Genomic DNA, 24795 nt, shown 5'->3' on the forward strand with positions numbered 1-24795 from the left:
GAGCTAACTTAAGATTAATAAATAAATAAATTCTCTTCCACATCATACATTTTCTTACATCACGTATGTCTCATTTTGGTAAAGAATTTCTGAAGGTACGATTTCTCTAGAATATTTTCACATCCTGGTGAAACACTTTTTCAAATAAATTTTAACTGAATTCGGTAGAACTACTTACTGAAATTTCGGTAGGAATGACATCACTTGAAGTGACAACTTGGGCATAGATAGCGTCAAATACCTTATAACAGTGTTTCTCAATTTTTTTTCCGTTATCCGAGTTTTTTTATACTTATCCTTCATCACCCACCAATGATAGGGGGGTATACAAACATTTTTCTAACAAGTTATTAAAATTTGCTTTTTTAAATTCCTGTAGCTTTTATTGTTTTCTATATATTTTAGGTACATATTGTAACAAACTACCACTAGACTAGTCACATACGTGCGTTGGAGTTTTTTCTCATTATTGACAAAATAAAAAACATTTTTATGGAGAAATTCAATAACAGTTGTCTTTGATTTTAACAAAGACTTTCCTTAAACAGCGGGAATCCGTTGAGTGACACAATAATATGACCACCGGAATAGGACTGTTATCTCGTCAGGTCAGTCGGTACATCACTGAATTAATTATGAAAACCATGTTTGAATATCTTATTTTTGTTATCTTTCATGTGCTACGGTCAACAATACACATTATCTTCCCGCCGCGCAAATCTTTGATTTGAACGATAGATAATCAGTTAAGACAACAAAAACGTCAATGGCAAACAACACATTTTAATGATTACTATTTCGCAGTAGGACCTAATCAGTAAAATGTGTTTAGTACGACGCAATGTCACTGAAAATAAGACGCATAATTTCGGGACCATTTAAGACGATTCATTTCAATTATCGTACATTATCACATTGAATAACTAACGGCAGTGATCTACGACTTTTTAGTAACGTTTATAGTGATGGTGTAATACAGTTTTTTTTAAGTTTAAAATAAACTAAGATGGCGGGCACTCGCATGTCAAACATTAATGCGGGGCAAATTAAATTAACACTGGTTGGAGACAGTCTTACTGGGAAAACTTGTATGGTGGATGTTTACATCACGAGGAAATATAACCCCAGCCTTTTGTCAACTCCGTAAGTATTTATATTTGTGTTTTGTGTAAAGTGATTACCCCAAAAGAGGCAGATTTGACTGGAGTCAGTAGGTTTATAGAATGGCCAAATTGGAGAATGTAGGAGAATTAACGGAAGTTGGGAAGAAAGATGTTTAGATTTCTGAATCTGTGTTGTAAACATCGAATGTACGCAAAACAATACTTTGTTTTACGAATTTAGTTTAGACCGGACCGTTTTACTCTATAACGGATATCTTCAGTTGGGTAAATAAAAAGATAACACTCCTTGTGAAATACGAAAATATAAATGGTTAATATTTAAATTAAAGTAACTTGCTTAGTATGGTTCATACACTTAATGCCCCTAGTACACATTGGCCCAACGCATCGGGCCAACGTTGGCCCCAACCCGCCAACGTGTGAACGCTGTTTGCGGGTTGGTGCCAATATCCTTTGATGTATGCTCGAAAACCGACAATAATCGAGTTGACCGGCCAACGTTGGCGGCTAACGCGTGCAACGTTCAAAATACGCCAAGTGCTCCTGGTACACGTTGGTCCAACGTCCAACTTGTACATACGTGTATACTAGGAGCCTTGGTAAAACCAGAATGGCGCTGTATTGCTGTACAAACCAAACTGTTTAGTGCTATAAGAAATACTGTAAACAATGGAAGAATGAATTAGGTATACTATGTTTATTATAAGGTATTTAGCGAATATAAATTAGAATTTTATAATATGAAAATCGATATTAATTCATTTATGTTAGATGTTACATTCCATTTATAGCCATTTACAACTTAAACCTTGGATTTGGTAATGTTTTACGTGAATTTGGTGGCTAATATGTAAGGCCGGGAACTGTTTTTCATTTGAAGGTAATAATTATCTACATAATAAGCACATCAAATCGTAACCTCGATAATTCACATACGCTAAGTACTCGTGTCAACTTATTCGTACGTAGGTAATAGCGTAATAAATTAATCTAAAATCAATCAACGTACGTATTCTCTGAATTTTCCTGATAGTAAAAAGTATGCATTAATACCTTGCATAGTACTTACATACATACTAGGCCCTCCAGCGTTTGAGGGTCTTATACAGGGTGTATCGGCACGTACCCGACAAACTTTAACCAGCTATTCCTTAGCATATTTGGACTAAAAAATCTTACATGCACTTTGCTGTCCGGTAACGTTTCTTGTTTAATAAAAAATTATTATTCATATTTTCACCACATGTCACCACTGTTTTATCCTTTGTCAAAGTTTTAAAACCCATCTGGCAATATTTTATTCGAATTCCGTTGAATAATGTACGTGTGTACCTATATTGGCGCGCTTTTACAATCACAACGAAATGGCACGGCACCATTCGTCTCATTTTTAACTATTATTATTTAGTGTGTGCGAAAGAGCGAAGACGCTTTTCGACATACTTGCTTATAACAGCTGTTGAACACGAAAAGCAATGCCAATGACAGTGATGTAGTGTGGAAATTTAATTTTTTTTTGTTTTTAATTGAAAAAATGCTACCGGACAGCAAAGTGCATATAACATTTTTTAGTCCAAATGTGCTAAGGAATAGCTGGTTAAAGTTTGTCGGGTACGTGCCGATACACCCTGTATGACCGGGCGTTCCTATTATATAAATGTTTTTTTTTCTCATGCAAATCATGCTATCGTGCAAAAATACATTTTCTTTGGCGTTAAAAAGAGAATTAATAATTCTTTCCAATTTGACTTAATTTTATTCATGGATTCCAGTATAAATCCATTATTTTATTAATGGATTTATGCTGGAATCCATTAATAAAATCCTAAAAATAGCCAAATTTTATTTATACTGGAATCCATTAATAAAATCCTTAAAATAGCCAAATTTTATTTTTACTGGAATCCATTAATAAAATCCTAAAAATAGCCAAATTTTATTTATACTGGAATCCATTAATAAAATCCTCAAAATAGCCAAAATTAATAATTAATATTTCGCGCCGCTATCGTAACGATTAGTAACTGTAAATATTATTTATTTATTATATGAACGAGATAAAAGTGAAGTTACAGTTGTTTTCTTCCCCAAACAAAACGAATGTATTTTCGAAATATTGAGTTCTCTCAATTTGTCTATATCAGAATAATGAAGCTTTGACTGTCCAACTGGGAAGGTTTCTCGTTTCAGGACAGTCAAATTGATAGGTTTAGTTCACATGTAGGTAATGTAACACCAATAAATAAAAATAATCTATTTTTTAATTTTTAGAAGAAAATTTCTTCTGAAAGCTTATCACTTTGTGATGTCATTATTTATTACATTAAAACACAAATAACTTTGTTTAGATCTCTTTAATATATTACATCTCTTTATATATATATATATATATATAAACATAACAAAAAAATATATAACCTCTACATATATATATATATATATATATATATATATATATATATATATATATATATATGTAGAGGTTATATATATATATATATATATATATATATATATATATATATATATATATATATATATATATAACCTCTACATATATATATATATATATATATATATATATATATATATATATATATATATATATATATATATATATGTAGAGGTTATATATTTTTTTGTTATGTTTATATATATATATATATATATAAAGAGATGTAATATATTAAAGAGATCTAAACAAAGTTATTTGTGTTTTAATGTAATAAATAATGACATCACAAAGTGATAAGCTTTCAGAAGAAATTTTCTTCTAAAAATTAAAAAATAGATTATTTTTATTTATTGGTGTTACATTACCTACATGTGAACTAAACCTATCAATTTGACTGTCCTGAAACGAGAAACCTTCCCAGTTGGACAGTCAAAGCTTCATTATTCTGTTGTTGTATTTTTTAGTGAATAGTAAATAAATAACCATTCCAATAACCCAGCGTTCTGTCTCACTTACACTCGCCTGACATCGTAAATCTCCATCATATTTGAATTTCGTAAACATAGTTGTGTATTGGAAATTTAAGCCCCGATTAGGCAGCTATTTGGATCACCGTTGCCCTATAAACCATTTCTTGGATAACCTACACCTCTGCCATAGAAGGCCAGTCCTAAGAAATAGTCCGCTCCAGCGTCGAATTGTCAAGGCGCTCATAATACCTAACAGTCTTACCACATCGCATTTGAGATTATTTTTCAAAAAAATGGCACTGCACAAATACACAAATCATTCGAATATAATTGATTATTAACATCCTCTCCTTCATTTCCTGAAAAAGACCCTCCACACAGCATTCCCAAAGATGACACAGGCCCTGAGAGAAGTTATTAACATCCACCAAGCATTTCGTTTTTTCTTCTTTATGTCGCAATAATTTAAGATTTCGATGCCATATTTTTGCAATTTTTGTAAAGATAATACGAAAACCTCAAATATGTATGATTATAATTATTTAATCAATTTAATATTGGTCGTATAATAATTTTTAAAAAATATATTAATGGAAAAAATAGCGTTCACGGGACGCCTGGCAATTGTGAAACAACGAAATTGTTTTTTTTATATTTAAAATGAAAGTAAACAAGTCTTTGTATTTTTGATAGTAAGAAATATTTTTTATTATTTAAATATACACAAAGAAATATATAACCAATTAAAAATTCATTATTGTCATTTAGAATATATCTATTGCCAATTTTAGTGAGAATAAATGCAAATATACCAATATAAAAGATGCAACAAAACAGACGGTGAAGTTTTGATGGGCCGCTACAACCCGTATGATGGGAGTAGGAACCTGGGAGGGGTCTCATTGTATCGGGAGGGTCAAACAGAAAAAAAATCATTCGTATCTAAACAAAAATAGATATATTTTTCCAAGACATTATCTAGTTCGCATTTAGTTCGGGTAGAATCTTGCAAACATACACAAAGATAGCAGCCAATAAAATATGTGTTAACTAAATGAAGATAATTTTGGTACAATTTGCGAGGCGGGTATGGGTACCGCTGCCCCGATAACCATTTATTGGCTAACCAACACCTCTGCCATAGGTCACCCCGAGTGGTCCGCCACGTTTGGTGACTTATCAGGGGTGCCCTGGTTCATCGGGTGTGGATTGTTCGGTTATAGAGGCGGATGCTTCTGACCGCCAGCTGCATGGCGTGCCAGATTAGAAGAGGCCGGTTTGGGGAAACCCTTCGACCTCTCCAGCGTCCGTCACTTCTGGACACACTAACCCATTGATTCCTACCCACCCCTCATACATTTTTCCTTCCCAGAACGTCCTATCCTTCCTTTCTTTAAAAAGATCATCCACACAGCATCCCCAGAGATGACATAGGCCCTGAGGAAAATAATGCATGTCCCCCGGGGCCTCCTATGTGGGGTTAATGTAAAAAAACTGCTCTCAGTCGAAGTATTAAACAGTCAAAAATAGGACACTTCCCCAGTTAGGAAGTGGTTCAGGGTATTGATTCTCCAATCCAGGCCGCTCGCAATCACCGTCGAAAGTAAATACATTGGTCGAAGTTCTTATTCTTGAGTCTAGTCGAATGTTCACACTTACATACGCCAAACTTCAAAAGTCAATCCACACGAAAAACGAGTGGGTCTAACCAGTGGCGGCCGGTGGTCAAAATATGTGGGGGTTCACCGGATTACAACATTAAGTCATAAAATAAATTAAATAAAGGTACATACCTATTTATAAAGAAGTTCTATTCTCTGTTCATTTTGTTTAGCAAAGACCTCTATCAATGCTTAACACTGATAGTGCGTTCAGTCTGTCCTGCCTCAACGTGTTAAAAGATTTTATTCTTTTTAACGTTGAGAAACATCTTTAGCTTTCAACTGAGGTCATTCCAAAGGTCACGAATGGTGCACAAAAGTTTTAGTAATTTCACAGTCTCGGGAAAGTCTTCTAATAAACAAGTACTATAAAAAAGTTGTAAAATTGATAAAGCGCCGTTAGCTTTTGAAAAATCGTCGCGGGCGTAAATTGCACAGAGTTTACCTTTTAGGTACTGAACTTTATTAAGGAAGTCATACGTTTTAAGCGTCACATTGAAATCATGTTCTGGGAAATTTGAACTGTATCGATTTTTATTAAATAGCTCATTATGGTGTTTACCTTAGGCACGGTAGCCTGAATCCAATTGCATTCTGATGTCAACTTTTCCTAAAACCTTTAAGCTCAAAACTTTTTGTAAATGTAAATGATAAGAATTATGTTTTTTGATTTTTTCAGAAAGGTGAGTTACATCAGTAACACCGCTGATTGTCCAAACTGAATCAACATCGTAAATTAAACACATAAAACAAAATAAACTATTCAATTGATCACATGCACAGAGCTACAAGCTTTGTTATACATTGTTTTGTTGAATGATCGAGTAAACTTCTTCGATCCAGATTTGCACTCTTATTTTATTATCAGTTCAGGTTTTAGGTGGACCGGCATTTTTTATTATCACTTTGTTTTCAAAACTCGACCTATTATTCTTAATGTATTCCACATTCAAACTCACTCTTAATTTATACGTTGAACAAACACAAAAGTAATCATAAATTAGTATAACATGCAATTGATATGCCTTATTAATAATTGATATACAAGATCGATATAACCTGCAATTAAACTTCAAAACTTTCTCAGAGTAAGAAAAGTTTTAAATTCAAGAGACAATGCCTGGCAACGGCGAGTACTGACTGAACTGATAATAAGTAATCTGACCATCACTCATCTCTTAATGACAAGTTTTATCCTGTATGCTTGTATCGAAGAAGCGTAACATTCGCTGAAAAATAGCAGATGGTAAATTGAAACAACGATATCGACAATAATATCAAACATACGCGTTTTAGTTTAACTTTCTACTGAATAAACCGTTCCTTCTGATGTGGTGGTAAAACTCCGAACGCCGTTCTTGATATGGTATTATTTGCAAAGAATAGTATGTAATGGTATGGACCCACGCTTTCGACTGTTCCACAGAATATGCGACAAAGCAGTTAAATTTTGGATCGCAACCGAAAACGAACTGCTACGAACATAGGCACAAGTCAAAGTCGGTCTGCAAGTTAAGCGCGCTTAATAAGTAGGTACCTTTTGAATGAGATATTATAACCGAACCGAGTTTCGTATTGTGATTAGCCATGTCGGAAATCTTGTTGGTTGTTCGGCGCTCGGGAGCACATATTAGCTGGCCGCCACTGGGTCTAACCACTCGTTGTTCGAGTGGAATGACTTCGTCGACAATCGAGGCCCAGTGTAATCGCAATCACCGTTCAATGTACATACATTGGTCGACGTTCTTATTCTTAAGGCGAAGTTTAATGCTAAATCACTATTTTGATTAATCTTTATAACGAATTTGTGTACATTATGAATACCAAAAAATACTTTAGACAAATTGAAGGTTTTACTCTCGGTTCACTTTAGTAGAATACAAATAAAGAAATAAATTACTCAATAAAAAATATAAATGCAAACTACTAAAATAAATATTTTTTCAATAGAAATCTATGAACGCATAAAGGAAACAAGTTTTTAAAAAATACTGTATTATAGCTAAGATTATCTGTGACAGTTTCACTTGATTAACTTTTTTGCTTTCTTATAAAATTATTTACAAAATAAATAAAAACCAGTTTTGTGCTTGAAATCGAACGTTTCTAGACTCCGTTTGTCAAGCGATTTTAATGCCTATTACCTACAATATAAGGTATACCAAGAATTTACACATTTTTGGCTTGTAGCTTCCTCTTAAGTTTCGTCTAAGGTACATACCCACATACGCCAAACGTCAATACTCGTTTCACTCGAACAACGAATGAGTCGAACCAATCGTTGTTCGAGTGTCGAAATTCGAGGCCCTGAGTTCATTGCTTAGATGCGACTGAATCTTTTTCTGCTTTTTTCTATTTCAAGAAACTATAATATTGTCTTCAATGATTAAATATATGTTTCAATGATTTTTGCAGCTGCGAATACTACTCCGACCTTATTACAGTGGACGGCAAGGAACACAGCGCTGTGTTAATGGACACCTCAGGCTTGGCGGAGTACGATAATTTGAGATCGCATTTTCACAGAAACGTATGTACATATTATTTATATAATCGTTGCCTCATTGACTAGTGGTGGTTTGGTTCTTCACAGGGGGATAATGGGGACGATGCCACCTGATATTCCCTAAACCGAATCGAAGATTCTAGATTCAAATTCAGAGGGGTATAACTCCGGTCGAAAATTGGCACCGAAATATTGTGACGTCATATGATTGCCTAACTATATCCACCAATGAAAAACTCTGAAAGTTTATGGAATAAACTATATACAGGGTTTTCCAATAAGAGGTGTTATTTTGAATAGTCCGCTATTTCGGTAGATGTTACTGTTGAAGCTGTAATTTTTTGACATTTGACAAGTAGAAACTACGCCATTAATAAAAATGGAACGATATACGCTTCAACAACGCATTGAAATTATTAAAATTCACTTGAGTTAATCAAATGCAAATCATCTCGAGTGATGAGGCCCATTTCCACCTCGGTGGCTTCGTCAACAAGCAAAATTGTCGCATCTGGGGCTCGGAAAACCCAAGAGTTATTGTTGAAAAGCCTCTCTATCCTCAACGTGTGACTGTTTGGTGCGGTTTATGGTCCGGCGGAGTCATTTGACCTTACTTTTTCGAAAATAAGGCTGGAGCAACAGTTCCGGTGAATGGATTGCGCTATCGAGAGATGATTAATGATTTTTTATGGCCGGAATTGGATGGTATTGATCTGGACAACGTTTACTTTCAACAAGACGGCGCTAAGTGCCACATAAGCAACGAAACCATTGATCTTTTACGATTGAATATCAAAATAACACCTCTTATTGGAAAACCCTGTATATTGGTGGTATAATAAGTAGTCTCCGAATGAGAATTTTACTGTCTATATATTGGCATATCTATGTTTTTATAGGTCCAATCTGTTTCATACAAAAAGCCCGAAGATATCGATCTAGTGAGAGGTTTATTTATGATTATTTGTCTTCACCAAAATGAATGAATTGTTTAAACCCCCGCATACCCAATTTCTACCGATTTATAACAAGTTTCTAGTTAACTCTTTAAGTTTTTAATTTTCAAAAAAATATTATTTTTTAAGATAATATCTAAACATTTGTTATGCCGTAACGTTAACTATATGAAATTCCCTCCTAAAAAAAATTGCTAAGTAACCTCTGAAAATTATTAAAAACACGTTCTCTTCTGTTATTCAATATGTTATAGGCATGAATAAAATCACAGTGTATCTTTAAACGGAACTAAAGCATTTGTCGAAAGATTTTTTCTCTATTTCAAACGAGTTGTGTTTTATTAAATATTATCGTTTTTTATATTAGCGCCCTCCCTCTAACATTCGTATTTACATATCTCCCTTTGAAACCATCTATGAACGCTTACTACGGGGCCTTAAGGCCAGCTTCGGTAATCGTTGTATCGGCACAAAATCGACAATGGATAAATGAATAATTCCTTATTTGAAGCTTAAACAAAGTTACATAAAATATATGGTTTATTATATTAGTAGCTAGGTATTTAAGTACCTACTTACAAACATTGATTTTGATTTATTAAATTTATATTAAATTAAATTTATATGGTCTATTGTTGTTGACATATAAGTTGGCCATAACTAATAATAGTTTTATCGTATTTTTCCTATGGCGCTATGAAAAATTAACAAGTATACAAGGTGTCCTGGGGTAAAGTGCATTAACTACATGATATTTGTTTGAGACTTTTTTTTGGTCCAAAAGTACTAAAACGGATTAATAACTTTTTTTGGAGAATCCAACTTTTTAAGGTAGCTTCAGCTTTCAAAATTGATTGTTATATTTCTAACATATATCATGTAGAATCACATTCCGAAGTTAGTGCACTTTTCCTCCAGACATCTTGTATACACCGCAACTTTCCATGTGGACCCATGAGGAATAACTTTTACCAGTGATGACGTTGTTCTAACTGGATGATAATACATTTATTATCATCCAGTTAGCTTATATAGCATATAAATAGTTATTTATATGAAATAACTATTTGAGGTATTTCATAAAATTCATATGAAATACCAAACTTCTTGTACACTACCTTTATTTAATCTTATGTAGGTAGTATTATACAAAATGTCATCACTGTTAACCACTCGTTTTTTGTAGGTTCCCTTCGGAAAATAAATAAATGGATACTAAATATTTATAAATTTATATCTTTAAATTGTTAATGTTTGTTCTGTTCAGAGAAGTTTATATCTTTAAAGTGTTAATGTTTGTTCTGTTCAGAGAAGTTTATATCTTTAAAGTGTTAATGTTTTTTCTGTTTAGAGAAGTTTATATCTTTAAAGTGTTAATGTTTGTTCTGTTTAGAGAAGTTTATATCTTTAAAGTGTTAATGTTTATTCTTTTCAGAGAATTTTATATCTTTAAAGTGTTAATGTTTGTTCTGTTCAGAGAAGTTTATATCTTTAAAGTGTTAATGTTTGTTCTGTTTAGAGAAGTTTATATCTTTAAAGTGTTAATGTTTATTCTTTTCAGAGAAGTTTATATCTTTAAAGTGTTAATGTTTATTCTTTTCAGAGAAGTTTATATCTTTAAAGTGTTAGTGTTTGTTCTTTTCAGAGAAGTTTATATCTTTAAATTTGTAATGATTGTTCAAATCAAAGAAGTGTATATCGTTAAAGTGTTAATGTTTGTCTGTTCAGAGAAGTTTATATCTTTAAAGTGTTAATGTTTGTCTGTTCAGAGAAGTTTATATCTTTAAAGTGTTAATGTTTGTCTGTTCAGAGAAGTTTATATCTTTAAAGTGTTAATGTTTGTTCTGGTAAGAGAAGTTTAATAATAATGACTTTGATGAGTTCATTGTATTCTCATCCTTACCGCAATAATTGTTTATTTTTCATTGCAATTATTTTCCATTACTTATTATTGGAATTTCCCACCTTATTTGCCAGGTTATGATTTATTTGAAAATAATTTATATAATTTCAAAGGCGGGTTCTAAAAACTGCGGGGGCATAAAAAATATTTATTTGCATCGTTTGGTACTAATCCCTACTACAAACTTATTACTACATATACTAACTAACCCAGTTCAATAGTCCGAAAACAGTTCTCTTTAACTGTCAGTTCATTCTTTACAACACGACCTGTATTAATAAAAGATGGCGGTGCTCCAACGCATCGACGATCTTCCATTGCTTCTCTTGCAAAAACACTTGAAAACAGTGACCAAGACTTTCTCTGGGTCTTGGAGTTACAGTTCTCAGTTTGGCAAACAATTTGTCCAAAGTATCTCAGGATACATTGCAGACAGTTGATAGCCTATTTTACCCCTATGAGACTGGTTTAATTTTGTAAATATCTCAGAGCCAAATTTAATATTGAAAATTAGATTTTTAATACATTATAGAAAATCAATACTTTAAAATTTTCATGAACGGTAACGAAATGCATTAAAAACTTCTAAAACCTAGCTCAACACCCTGCACACAGCAGTGCAACTCAAAGTAGTGCTAAGTTTACTGGACTGCAAATGTAGCCAGCCGCACAACAGGAGTTAACATCCGTATAAATCAGACTCGGGATTATCAGTTCACTTTGTGAAAATTTACTAAGTATCGGAATTTGTACACCAAGGAAAATTAGATAGCAAATCGACTATAAGGCAGATATCTGATTGCAGGAATTATCAAAAATTATCTTAAACGATAAGCTCGTGAAATAATGCAGGCTTTTTGTCTGTTTTAACCCTCGAGTGACGTGGTGAAAAAAACTTATGTCGCATCGAGGGTCCCGGTGACTACTTAAAGTTTTTTTTTTCATATTTTAAATTGTCAATAATAAATCATTAAGACAAATCAGAGATATAATGCAAAAATTAAATTTAAAAGACTGTAATATTTAATTTTATTTTATTTATTTATTTTTTATTTAAGTACATAAAACAGGCATGGTGCCCAAAAATTTACATACATGGATCTTTAAATACATAATAATAACAAAAATAGTAACAAAATGAATAAGCTAAATATGCAGAAGTAAATGACAAATACGAATAGGTAAAAGGTAAATACAAATATGTTCATAAACGATTTGTTATTCTCACACCTGTACTGGTGAGACACTGATTAGGTAGGTACAATGTTACTTATCTTTAAATAAAGGGCTTCATCACAATATCAGCTTATTATGATTAAAGGTAATACGTTTTTTTAAGTGTTTAAATTGGTCATTAAAAATGTCTATTTCATTATTAGAGCCATGTATAATGTTATAATTCCTTAATGTTCGCGGTACAGGGGAAAAATATCCTGCATTTTTGTGGAAGGCTTTTATATAGAAAATGTCTTTCATCCTCAATGTTGATTTTCTTGATGGTATATTGATGTTAATTTGGGATAAAATGTTTGGTGTATGAACTGATGCATGTATAATTTTGTGTAGAAGCAGTACGTCAGAAAGTTTACGCCTGACCGTCAGTGAGTGTAGTTTATAGTGCAATATTCGGTCATTATATGTTCCAAATTGACCAGATAAACCTTCACGGGTTAGTTTCCTTTTTATGGATTCAATCAATTTTAAATTCAACAATTCAATCAATGAATTGTTGAACTTAGACGGCAAAATTCCTTCCATAAAAACATATCCATTCCACATAAACAATAATTAAAATCTACGAAAATATGACATCTTCTTTACTAAAAATGATATTTCCGTATAAAAAATGACAAACTTAAAAATATGTATCTATACAAAACACCAATAACTTCGAACATAAAAATAATGACGATAGGTTAAGTTACAATTATTTTTTCATTAAAAACACATCTCGCACGATCTATAGGTTACAATTCCTCTAATAATAGCCAAAGCTCTATATTGTCTATCTTCGAGGTAAATGTGATATTTAAAGTACTTGATCGGGGGGTTTTGACTCGGCATCTTGACAAGTAAACTGGATTTTTTTTCGAGAGCCCAGGAGACCCATTCGATTCTGGTAAATAGGTGTCATCGAGAGCCCAGGAGACCCATTCGATTCTGGTAAATAGATTTTGCACTAATGTGAAAGCGCTGTGTATCCTGTATCCTCCTGCGCGATATCAGTTAGAATGTAGAAAGGTACTGAGACGTGGGGGGTGGAGTTGTCAAAAGGATGAGATAGACAGAAGGTGGAGTATCCATTGACTAAATAGATCAATGGGAGTATCTATGTAGGTCCCACAGGGTCCCATGGACCCACGACGTCACTTAAGAGTTAAAAGTATTTTCCAATCAGAGTTTCGTAACTTCAACACACAGATTTGCGGCCTTAAAGACGAGATAAAGTAGTCTCGTCGGATTTAAAACATGAAAGTATTAACTCTATCGTAATTCACTGCTATATGCCATATTTGGGTAATCGATCACATTGCCCAAAATCTGTAATCGATTAATCAATTCACGAATTTGCTAGAATTGTTTTGTTTGCCAATATTTATCAATTGTGACATTAAGTTTATCTAAAATGAGTTCGGATTTATCTGAATTGCGTATCCGACAGGAAAATGCACTTTCCGGATTCGTCGTAGGTGCTATTTATCTCGAAAATTGTGTTATTCTCTGATATTATCGCAGATTAAAATCATTTATTTTTATCTCGATTTAAAATAATAACAAAAACAGGCTTTATTTACCCAGTGAGCGATGTAATCAATTTTACGCAACAACGAGATTCAAATATTTGCAAAAACATTTGTAAACAAGAATAAAAGAAATTAGGTAAAAAGTTAGAACGTAGGAAAAGTTTTCATTTTAAACAAGGGGTTTCCGCATTTGGTCATCGCTGGGCTTACCAGTACCGACCCGGTAAATCAAATAAAAATCTTTTTTTAACGATTTGGATTATATTTCATTACTTACCTCAAAAGATGTATCAGCATCTACACCAGCGGTTCCCAAAGTGGTCTATATGGACCCCCAGGGGTCGATATCGGCTTGCTGGGGGTATATGTCAGCGAGAAAAAAATTTGGGGGTCCACGAGATTCAAATGGGGGTACATACGAGCGGACCCCCATTTTCCTCAACTCAATATTTAGGAGTTCCGTAAATGACACAATACACCTAACACAAATAACACAGTTTACGTAATACAAATATAATAGACTGAGAAATTACTTATTTGATATTTGTATGTTTACATTTCGTAAAGTTGTTTATTGAGGTATATAAATAGAGTCTACGTTACTTTTCTCGTCAGAATTAATATATTGAATCAAAACATTGCACATGGAAGCCGCGAATTTTCCTAGTTCCCCAACTTGTTTTTGAAAAACGTCCAGGGTAATAATGACGTTCAACATTTAAATGTACTTCACACAGACTTCAAAACTAAGTTTGAGGACATTTTGACTGTGGAAATGGAATGTTGAGGAATCGGATATCATATGACAAGAAGAACTGATCGGAATAAGAGCTAATAAATAACTTAAGGGGCAGTTCTGTAGGGCTAGCTACAGAAAGAAATTCCCATTGCTTATCCTGCTTCATTTTCATTTGATGTAATACCTCACAAGGGCGCCCTTGTCTGCACAATGCAAAAACAGAGGAACTATACCGCCACCCGGTTGTTGGGCAGGCAAAGGAAGGGAACCTTTTTATGAAAAAAATAAATTATTATCACATGGGACGTTAATAGTTTTATTAAAATTCAATATTCGGCAGGCTACGGAAAAAAATATTTGGCAAGTGGTCTACGGGGCAAAAAAGTTTGGGAACCTCTGATCTACACCATAGACAGCCAGGATATAAATGATAAATGATAAATGACGAAGTTCGTGTATTCTTGAATCTGGTCATACGTTCATCTTGGAAGTATAAATGAAGATCTGCATAGTCCACCCAAAAGAAAGTTGTGGAACACCCCTCTAGGGGGAGAGGGAGGGTGTATTTTTTTGAAAAATACATGTTTACAAAGTAGGTCGAAGGAGCCAAGGCGCTGATAATATACCTAGCACATAAACAGCGCCTGGCGCAAATAAAGTCCTCACTTTATTAGCGCCAGGCGCTGATTGGCTCAGGGCAGGCCCTGCATTTTGGTACTACAGGGTTTTCCAATAAGAGGTGTTATTTTGATATTTAATCGTAAAAGATCAAAGGTTTCGTTGCTTGTGTAGCACATAGCGCCGTCTTGTTGAAATTAAACGTTGTCCAGATCAATACCATCCAATTCCGGCCATAAAAAATCATTAATCATCTCTCGATAGCGCAACCCATTCACCGTAGCTGTTGCTTCAGCCTCATTTTCGAAAAAGTAAGGTCCAATGACTCCGCCCGACCATAATAATAATAATAATAATCCTTTTATTCTGAACTTCTGTTAGGTATATTAATATTAGAAATGTTTTGTTTGTTATAATATATCCCGAAGCTCAGTTTGCCTCTTGGCATAGGCCTCCTCTAACAATTTCCATTGGGACCTGTCACGCGCTACTCTTCTCCATCGATGTCCAGCCGTGAGTTTTAGGTCGTCTTCCCATCTCATGTGTTGACGTCCTCTAGAGAGGCTTTTCAACAATAACTCTTGGGTTTTCCGAGCCCCAGATGCGACAATTTTGCTTGTTGACGAAGCCACCGAGGTGGAAATGGGCCTCATCACTCAAGATGATTTGCATTTGATTCACTCAAGTGAATCTTAATAATTTCAATGCGTTGTTGAAGCGTGTATCGTTCCATTTTTATTAATGGCGTAGTTTATACTTGTCAAATGTCAAAAAATGACAGCTTCAAAAGTAACATCTGCCGAAATAGCGGGCTATTCAAAATAACACCTCTTATTGGAAAACCCTGTATTTTACCTGTGCTAACAGTGGTGTAAGGGAGGTTTTCATTTAACGAATTTAGGTTAGAATTCAATTCACGGAACTAGGACTAAATGGATTCGCCGGCCTGATGACACCGGGTCACCGGAGCCAGGATGCGGCTAATGCAGGTATAGATATTTATAAATCTCACCACACGTCATTAGTTATCCCGTTTGGCGACCTTACGATTAATTATGGACTTGCCTACTTAAATAATGATCAGTTTATCAGTGGATTATCAACAATCAAGGTTTAAATTAGTAATTATGTCAATGCCGATATATTTGGCCTCGAAGGTACAATGATCATAAAAAACAAAGATAATAACAGTACTAAAACTTAGCAGCAAAGTAGAGATGAGTCATACTAGCTCGTCTTGGTACTTGGAACAACTAGTACAAGTAAGAATAAATACTTATTCCAAATACTCGTTCCCTAGTATTTGTATCTACTTACATACCCAGCGCGCATTGCGCACGTCGCACAGTGGGCTGAAAATCGCCTTTCATAGACATAGAGACTTGAATTTTCAAGGGTATTTTTTTTTTGGTTAGAAATGAATTCTGCTGATCATTACTATGCTATAAAATTTCGTACGAACCAATTGCGTGTACAAATGAAGGAGTTATCGTTTCTTTAAGAAAAAATTGTATGGCACTGACATTAAAAATGAGGCTATCTCTGGATTCATAAGGTTGGCCATTCTATTCTTACACACAGATATACTGCTATTTATTTTTATTTTTTTGACATACTTCGTAATGTGGCGCAACTTTTTTTTTTTAAATCCTCAAGTTGAAAAAAAAACTTTTATTATGTTGATGATTCATTTTACATATGAGTATGTTTTGTCTAGTTTACAATATTTTATTTACACTGCAAGCCAAAACAGTTTTATTTATTATTTTTGTGTTTAATTCGTAGAACTCCATTTATTTTTGAAAAATTTTATTAAAATTAAATTTAATAATAATAAGTTATTTTCAAGTTCTGAAATTATTTTATTTTGTGTTTTAGTTAGTTTAGTTTCTCAAATTTTTCATCTTCTCATAAAACTTCTCCATCCTCTTCTTGCAACCCAAACTAGCTATAAATCATTTTTCTTATTTTTCTTTTGTATATTATAGTAATGTACAGATTCTATGTTCGCAAACTGTAAAATTCACCCACCATAACACAGGGTCGTCCCTAGCATGGAGGGTGAAATATCACAAAAAACCACATGTACTCTCTAAATCATGTATCAATAAAATAAAATAAATAAATAAATATTAAGCTACAAATATATACCCTTGTGGTTGATAATAAATTAAACGTTACATATTACGCTATAAAAAACATTATATGCATACATATATTTTTGCAAAACGCATAAAATTTTTAACTGAAGCCTCCTAAGAAACTCTCATTTTACGTAAATATATTCAGTACAATTTGCCCAGAAAATGATCCCTCGCCATGCAACACTACGAAATATAATATTAAATGAAAACTTAACAAACTATATTATTAACTCTTTGCACACGGCCGTATCAACTGTTGTTACGGCAAAAAGTCTATACTCACACGCGGCTGTATCAACAGTTGATACGGAAACTTTGACGGCCGATATTCCAGCGCTCTTTCGTCATAAATGTATTTCTTGCTCACTTGGACATTCGTAGAACTATCACGATGCTGACATCTACAAGAATTTCTCAAAAATAAAATTGTATTTCATAAAAAAAGATTGATAATCAAGTGCGCCTCTTCGCACCTTTTAGTCCTTTAGTTTACATTTTCGTCAACGGATGGCGTTAGTACTAGTATGTCATTCATAACTAAAAATGATAAGTGATCATGGTGTCCCACTTGTGTCTATCAACGCAGTGGCCTAAGTACACACACGCCGAGTGAATGGCGGGACCACATTCAAAAGATACGGTACGTCTTTGTATGAAATTTTATGTTTTTGTTTTTATAAACATCTAAGAGTGTTGACACACGAGGATTTGTTTTCATATTGTGGAGAATAATCTATTCTGTCTATATAGTCCAATAAATCATGCCAGAATGCTATAATTTGACATTTAATTGCGTGCATAGGTATTTGAAAATATGTACCGCGTACGGGTATAGATAAAACGGAGCAAATTAACGCGTTCAAAAGGTTAAGCACTCCAAAACGCAAATTGACGATAACCCTAGTGTTTTGAGAATCTCCCAATTGAAGATGCATGTTATGTAGGTACCTCGTACCTTGTGTCGAGTATTTATTTATTCGAAAATTTCTTATTCTTCTTTACAAGTTAGTATTAAAATACTTGTACTTCGAACGTCGAAAACTTTACGGGTGTCTGAAGTATTTTGATCAGGGTAACACTCTTCTTATGTGGGCGAGTAAGTGAGATAGAGTACTTTTGGTTTTAAATTCAGTATCATATCCTTTCTAGCTTACTCACCTAAATAAGAAGAGTGTCTTAATAATACTCAAATACTAGGAAACGTCAAATAAACAGATTATTTTTCATAAAACAGCGCCACACAAAAACACAAAGCATCGTCATATTATTCATTAAAGTGATCACCTATCAATTTTGACAAGGGGTGCCAAAATTTGTCTCGCGGCAGGCGCTGTTTGTCTCAAGGCAGGCCCTGATTAGACAGCACCTTTCCCTTGTCATGCTCTCACGCCCCCTCACCACATGATAACCACAGATTCATCCAATGTCCCGTTTCAGGGCCAAAAAATCTGGTCACATTAAAATTAGATACCATGTGATATTCTGAATAGTCACGGCAAGGATCACAGCTGTGGTTATCGAGAATGAATAAGAATGGACTATGAGATTAATAATTTATAATAATAGGACTTTATGTCCCGGATAATTTCACGAGAGGCCGCCAACACAGGCTTTTAATTCTTCCCAGGTCCAGAACTAACTTACCAATGGTGATGCCCCTGGGAAGACTCACTAGGTTAATTAACTCCCTTCCAGCTAACTTGGATATTTTCCATATGTCCTACAACGACTTTAAGCGCGAAATATTGTATTTGTTTTAACTGTATACTTATGTATAATTTTTTTTCCATATTTTGTTTACCGCTTTTGCATATGTTTTAACTGTATACTTATGTATAAAATTTTCTTCAATAATTTGTTTACCGCTTTTGCAATGTATTGGTTTTTGTACTGTTTTTGCAAATAAATAAAATAAATTTATGGATCCATTTGTATATCTCAATTAGATTAGAATCTGTATCTGCAGGGCCGGCCCTATGCGTGCACAATTGGAGCAGTCTGCTCCGGTCGCCGAATTGTTAAGGCGCCAAGTTACTGATAATACCTAACACCTAACAGTTCTAACTCATCACCCTTGAGATTATTTTTCACAAAAATGGCTATACACAAAAATACAAATCGTCCGAATATTATTGATTAGAGTGATCACATACCTAGGCGTCTACTGGTTTTGACAAGGGACTTCAAAACTTCCGTTTGGCACAAGGCCGGCCCTATGTTTCTATATCCATTTGTATATCTCAAATAGATGATTATCTGTATCTGATTATGTGTCCGTATCTGATTATCTGTACCCCCTGTCCCCCCGGACAAACGCACAAACTTCGCAAACTTCGGGAGGTGATTCTACATGATATTACTAATAATAATACTCTTTAATATTTTAGTATGGGAAAAAATATTTACTTTTTTCACCATCTACCATCATGTTGAATTAACTGCCGAAGTTTATGCACTTTATCACTGGACTCCCTGGACACCCTGTATATTGATACACGATTTGAACTAAATGTGTGTAGACCTCTCGCACATGTGTATCTCTATTTTGTAGTTGTTGTTGTTGTTGTTTTCTTTGTTGTTTTTGTGGTTGTTTTTGCTATAATTTATCTTGATTCTTACGTATATTAAAATTTAACTGATTAAACATTATTTTCAGACGAGCTGCTTTATAATGGTCTACTCCATAGCAAATAGGAAATCCTTTGAGAACATCACTAACCGATGGTTCCCAATCATCAACAAATCTGCAGAGACAGTGCCCTTTTTACTAGTCGGTGAGTTGGCAAACTTTATAATAATCCACTTTGTATCTGAAAACAAAACTGGTGTTACAGCAGAAAAAACTTTAAGTCATTTTTCGGCAACTTTAAGGTTTTAAGAAACTGTAGAGCCTAGTCTATCCTTCAATTAACATCTGAGAGTAACTCCGAAGCGATTATATTTTCCCGCTTGTATCACGAGTATCCGAACACTAAGAATGTAACCTGATTTGATAAGCTGAAAACTGAAAATTTTGTTTCTACAGAATCATAATATATTATCATTTCAAATAATCTTTTTCACTTGTCTGGATTTGAAAGGGTTTTTTTTTAATTTGATAATTTTCAAATACATAACACATAGATCAGTTCCAATTTTGAAAATATTGCAAGAAAATTAACATGGAGGAATAAAGGAAATTTCAATATTAAATAATATTTTTAACAACTAATATTTAGGTAAAGACAAATCATTTTAAGGAGGACACATTTGAATGTATTTGTTCACACTAATAGTATCGAAAGTTTTAAAAAAGTTTTCAAGCTAGTTTGGAATACTCGTCTGCAGTCCCCTCTTTTCCCACAAAGGCCGAAAGATATGAGTTGTGTATCGTAGACCCACAGACAGACTAATATTTGAAATTTATGTATGTATTATATTATTTTTAATTGCAGGAACAAAATCTGACTACAGAGCTGAAAACAACAATAATCAAAACGAAACAAGAAAAGACCTAGTAAAAACCAAGGAAGGAATGAAGCTGGCTAAAAAATTGCAGTAAGAACTAATTCAATTATCAATTTTGCAGTTTTTATGTTAAGTCACTCTAATGTTCTTTGTCCCACTGTTCTTTGTCAACAATGATCATCATCATGGCGCCACATCCTACGGTGGGATCAGAGATGTGCTTTATTTCAAATAAATCCATTTCAAATGGAAATGCAAAATGCAAAATGGGTATTTTCCATTTTGCATTTTAAATGCTTTTCTAAAAACCATTTTGCATTTTGCATTTTAAATGCTTTTCTCAATGCATTTTCCATTTTAAATGCTTTTTTGCAACATTCTTCCTACTATCTCCACTCATTTTTTTTCATAAGCCCCAAATATCAGTCGATCCTCAACCTCGCTATGAGAGATAATTTACATTTGTCAAGTTGCTCCTTGGTAGGAGCCCTGGCAATTGAGTGTTACCATTACAAAAAATACTGATTCAAATAGGTACTGAACATGGGGCCTTGACGCTATAATATTAAATGTTAGATAGCAGTTTCTATGTTTTTACGTTGGCAACATTAGTCCCGCGCAAATTTTTCGTGGTTTCATAATCTGTAGTCGTGGTGTTTATGGATTTACCATAATCTAATATGTTTGTTTTACATTGATGTCCATTATTAAATGACAAAATTGTTTAAAAATTCTATAATTATTTTAATTGTTTGACCTGAGAAACCATTTTGCATTTTCAATGCATTTTGAAAATAGGTATTTTGCATTTGAAATGCTTTTCTAAAACCCATTTTGCATTTTGCATTTTCAAATGGAAAAGTTTTGACCCATTTCCATTTTGCATTTCAAATGGTTTTGGGTACCTATTTTGCACATCTCTGGGTGGGATATAGCCTTGTGCACCGGCTTTAGTCCCTCGCTATTGCCATCCAGTCCTCTTCCACGCAGTCTATCCAACTCTTTCTTAGTCTGCATCAATCACTTCCACTGGGGCACCCACAAAGTCATAATGCCTACCGGCTGCCCCAGTTTGTTGTAACTCCAGGTTTGTCTCACTAACTCTTTAAATAAAACTCCGGGTCAACAAGACACAAATAACCATAAGCTCTGTGATGGCTTATTTAACAGGCGGTAGGAATTATTCTGGGCCCTGACCTTGAGGATGCAACAGTATTTATCATAGTCCCAATCCCTAAATTATCGACAGTTATGTGTCATTTATGAGTAACCACGTAAACTACTGTCTAGCGCCATCTATGAGTAACCCCTCAAACTACTCTCTAGGATATCAGTCACAGCGTTTGGCGTCCTGTTATCTGGCATTTATTCAACACATTCTTTGGGACACACGGAATCTTACAATGGTCTCATTCTCAATCAGATTTTCGAGTTCATGTCAAAAATTAAATTAATATATAATATTATGTATATTCAGCGTCCGATTTCATGCCTAGACACCAAGTATAATTCTGAAAGAGGTTGATTTATACACTTAGATTACAAAACTTACAGACATGTTGTAGAGATCTCAAAGTGGCAAGCAAAAGTTTCGGTTTAGTACTAAACGTCACGCATAGCGTAGGGTTGTGTGCTATCTATAACTAAATTCCATAAATCAGTGCCAAAATGCCCTCGTCTAACTAACATTTCATTCGTAAATACAAGCAAATTACTTATTATTATAAATTTCCAGAAGATTTTAAGTACCATTAGCGAAAATAAGATAGCGAGCGTAGCAACTTATAATTATAAGGAAAACCCACAGGCAGTGGGTCGTCTCATACAAAAACAGCATTCCATATTTTATATAGCCCATCGTCCCATGGATCCATAAGGGAAAGGGATCGACATAAACCATAAAAACCTGCACAGAAAAGTCCCACAATGGCTGCACTGAAAACTGTAGCAAACTCTCGTTTTCTGAGCAGGGTCTTACAGCATTCGGTTTACGTCGATTCCTTACCAGACCGTGGGACAACGGGCTTACTTTAAGCGCATTGACATCTCAATGACACCCGTGAAGTAGATTGTAGTATTCAATGCAACTTTTAAGTACTGCCTGGTCCTACAACTATTTCGTTCATTCTAGAAGTGTGTCGTAACGAATTCAATGAACCTGATTCCAAAGGCGTTTCAATCGGTCTGAATTCGCAAAATATAATGGAACGAATCCAGATTCACTCTAACTCATTCCAAACTGTTGGTGGATCTGAAATTGACGCCGGAACCAAACATGTTGGTTGACGAAAATATTTTTCAAAAAGAAAGTGCATTATCTCATAGTCAAAAGATAGCAAGAAGCATTCCTTTTTACCTTTTGTTGGTCTGCATGGAGCAAATTTTCCATCCAGTAAGCTCACGCCAACGGCATTCCGTGCCAGTTGTGGATACCATAGTGGCACTGGCTGCAGACAGTTGGGAGCAGTTCCCTCTCTCTTAAATATTCCTCAACCTTGACCTGTATTGGTTCAGATTCCATTCAGAGTAAGTCATTCCATGTCTAAGGTAAGCAAATCTGATAAGTTCATTCACTCTTTAACTCCTATCGTTCCTCAACTCCTTGGTTTTCCACCGGGTCCGGCGAATCCATTGGAACGAAATCAATGAGTTTCATTCCAGCTGATTATCCAGGGTGTCCGCGGGTAAAGTGCGCTAACTTCGGGGGGTGATTATACACGATTTTAGAAGTAAAAAATTTAAACGTTAAGTTTTTGTGTTAAAAAGATGAATTGTTTGTAAGGGAAAATAAATTTTCTTCTATGGAAAAATATTTTTGTATGAGAAAATGAACATTAGAATTTCGAAAAAGTTAATTATATTTTTATTTCCATTTGATCCACTGGATTCGGTGAGTCCGGCAGAACGATAGTAAGTTTTATTCCACCGGATTCGAAACGAAAGTAATCGAAGGAACGAGTCCAATGAATCAAGTTCATTCGGCTTAACTCGTAATCAGATTTGAGTCAGTAAAATGAGTGGAAAAACACACCTTTGGTTCATACATACACATTCTTAAAATGTCTATCTTTTTGTCATACATGAATGAACGTTTGTAAGTGTGTTTGTTACTTGCCTCATTCTGTGCGGCAATAATATGTCTATATGTTCGTAATATCACTGCAGATGATGCAACAGCATGGTTTTCATTGGTTTCACGTCTACCAAGCTCGGGCCATATAATGTTTAATTGTCAATAAGCAGGCAGCCAACGTGAGAAACACAAAAATAATCACACTCCAATTTTTATTATTTATTTCAGTGCCAGAGCATTTTTGGAATGTTCGTCGAAGGAGCAAATCAATCTAGACCAGGTCTTCATAGAAGCAATTCGCACATTAGAGAAGAAAAAACCGGACACCACTTGGGAAGTTTGTAGAGGTTGTGTTATTTCTTAACAAAATTAATGGCTGCTTTCACCAATATAAACTGAGCAAAAGCTTAGTAAAGTAAAAAAAATTATGCTAAGAAAATTTTAATCACATTTTTGAATGAGTTTTGTTATTTCTTAAGAAAATTAAAAAAAAAAGCGAAAGCTTCGGTAAGTAAAAATTACGCTAAAAAAGGGTTAGTCATATTTCACTATCATTTTTGTCTGAGCTCTCGTGCAATTCATCAATAATATGAATCGTGGAATGCATACATAATTTGTAATCTTTTTTACACTGTGCAAAAAATTTGTAAAAGAAATTACAAATAATGTTGACCCGTAGCAAAACTATGCATTGTACCACTGAGAGAAAATTACGCTCAGCCGCTTGTCGGTTGCTCAGTTTGATTGGTGAAAGTGGCCCTAAATGTTAATAAAATAAGTGAATAATATTAATAATACACATTGCAGTGTGTTCAAAATGATTATTATGGGTTTATTAGTATACCTTCTCAACTTATGTAACTTATAAATCTTTAGAAAATTAAATAAATATATTCTAAATTCAAAAGCGATTTTATATGGTGTTTGTCAAAGTCCAATTTCAATGAGAATAAAG

General features: G+C 34.0%; 1 protein-coding gene across 1 annotated transcript; it reads left to right on the top strand.

Annotated features, from left to right (window-relative positions):
• The first annotated feature begins 827 nt into the window (after positions 1-827).
• On the top strand, positions 828-24709 carry LOC149411225 (ras-like GTP-binding protein RhoL). Its single transcript, XM_089647383.1, has 5 exons — positions 828-1143; positions 8126-8240; positions 19977-20094; positions 20755-20857; positions 24069-24709. Exons 1-5 carry the CDS (start codon positions 1007-1009, stop codon positions 24202-24204), a joined length of 609 nt encoding a protein of 202 aa, XP_089503509.1. The 5' UTR covers positions 828-1006; the 3' UTR covers positions 24205-24709.
• The last annotated feature ends 86 nt before the right edge of the window (positions 24710-24795 follow it).

Source organism: Hesperophylax consimilis, chromosome 26 (assembly GCF_061612785.1).
Source record: "Hesperophylax consimilis isolate HC1 chromosome 26, BYU_Hcon_1.0, whole genome shotgun sequence".
Taxonomy (NCBI): domain Eukaryota; kingdom Metazoa; phylum Arthropoda; class Insecta; order Trichoptera; family Limnephilidae; genus Hesperophylax; species Hesperophylax consimilis.

Bases quoted from the DNA above. Each gene is read 5' to 3' on its own strand.
- LOC149411225 (XM_089647383.1), top strand. From the start codon at position 1,007: ATGGCGGGCACTCGCATGTCAAACATTAATGCGGGGCAAATTAAATTA. The intron at 20,095-20,754 runs GTGAGTTGGCAA...TTTTAATTGCAG, and splicing joins AGTGCCCTTTTTACTAGTCG to GAACAAAATCTGACTACAGA. The intron at 20,858-24,068 runs GTAAGAACTAAT...TATTTATTTCAG, and splicing joins AAGCTGGCTAAAAAATTGCA to TGCCAGAGCATTTTTGGAAT.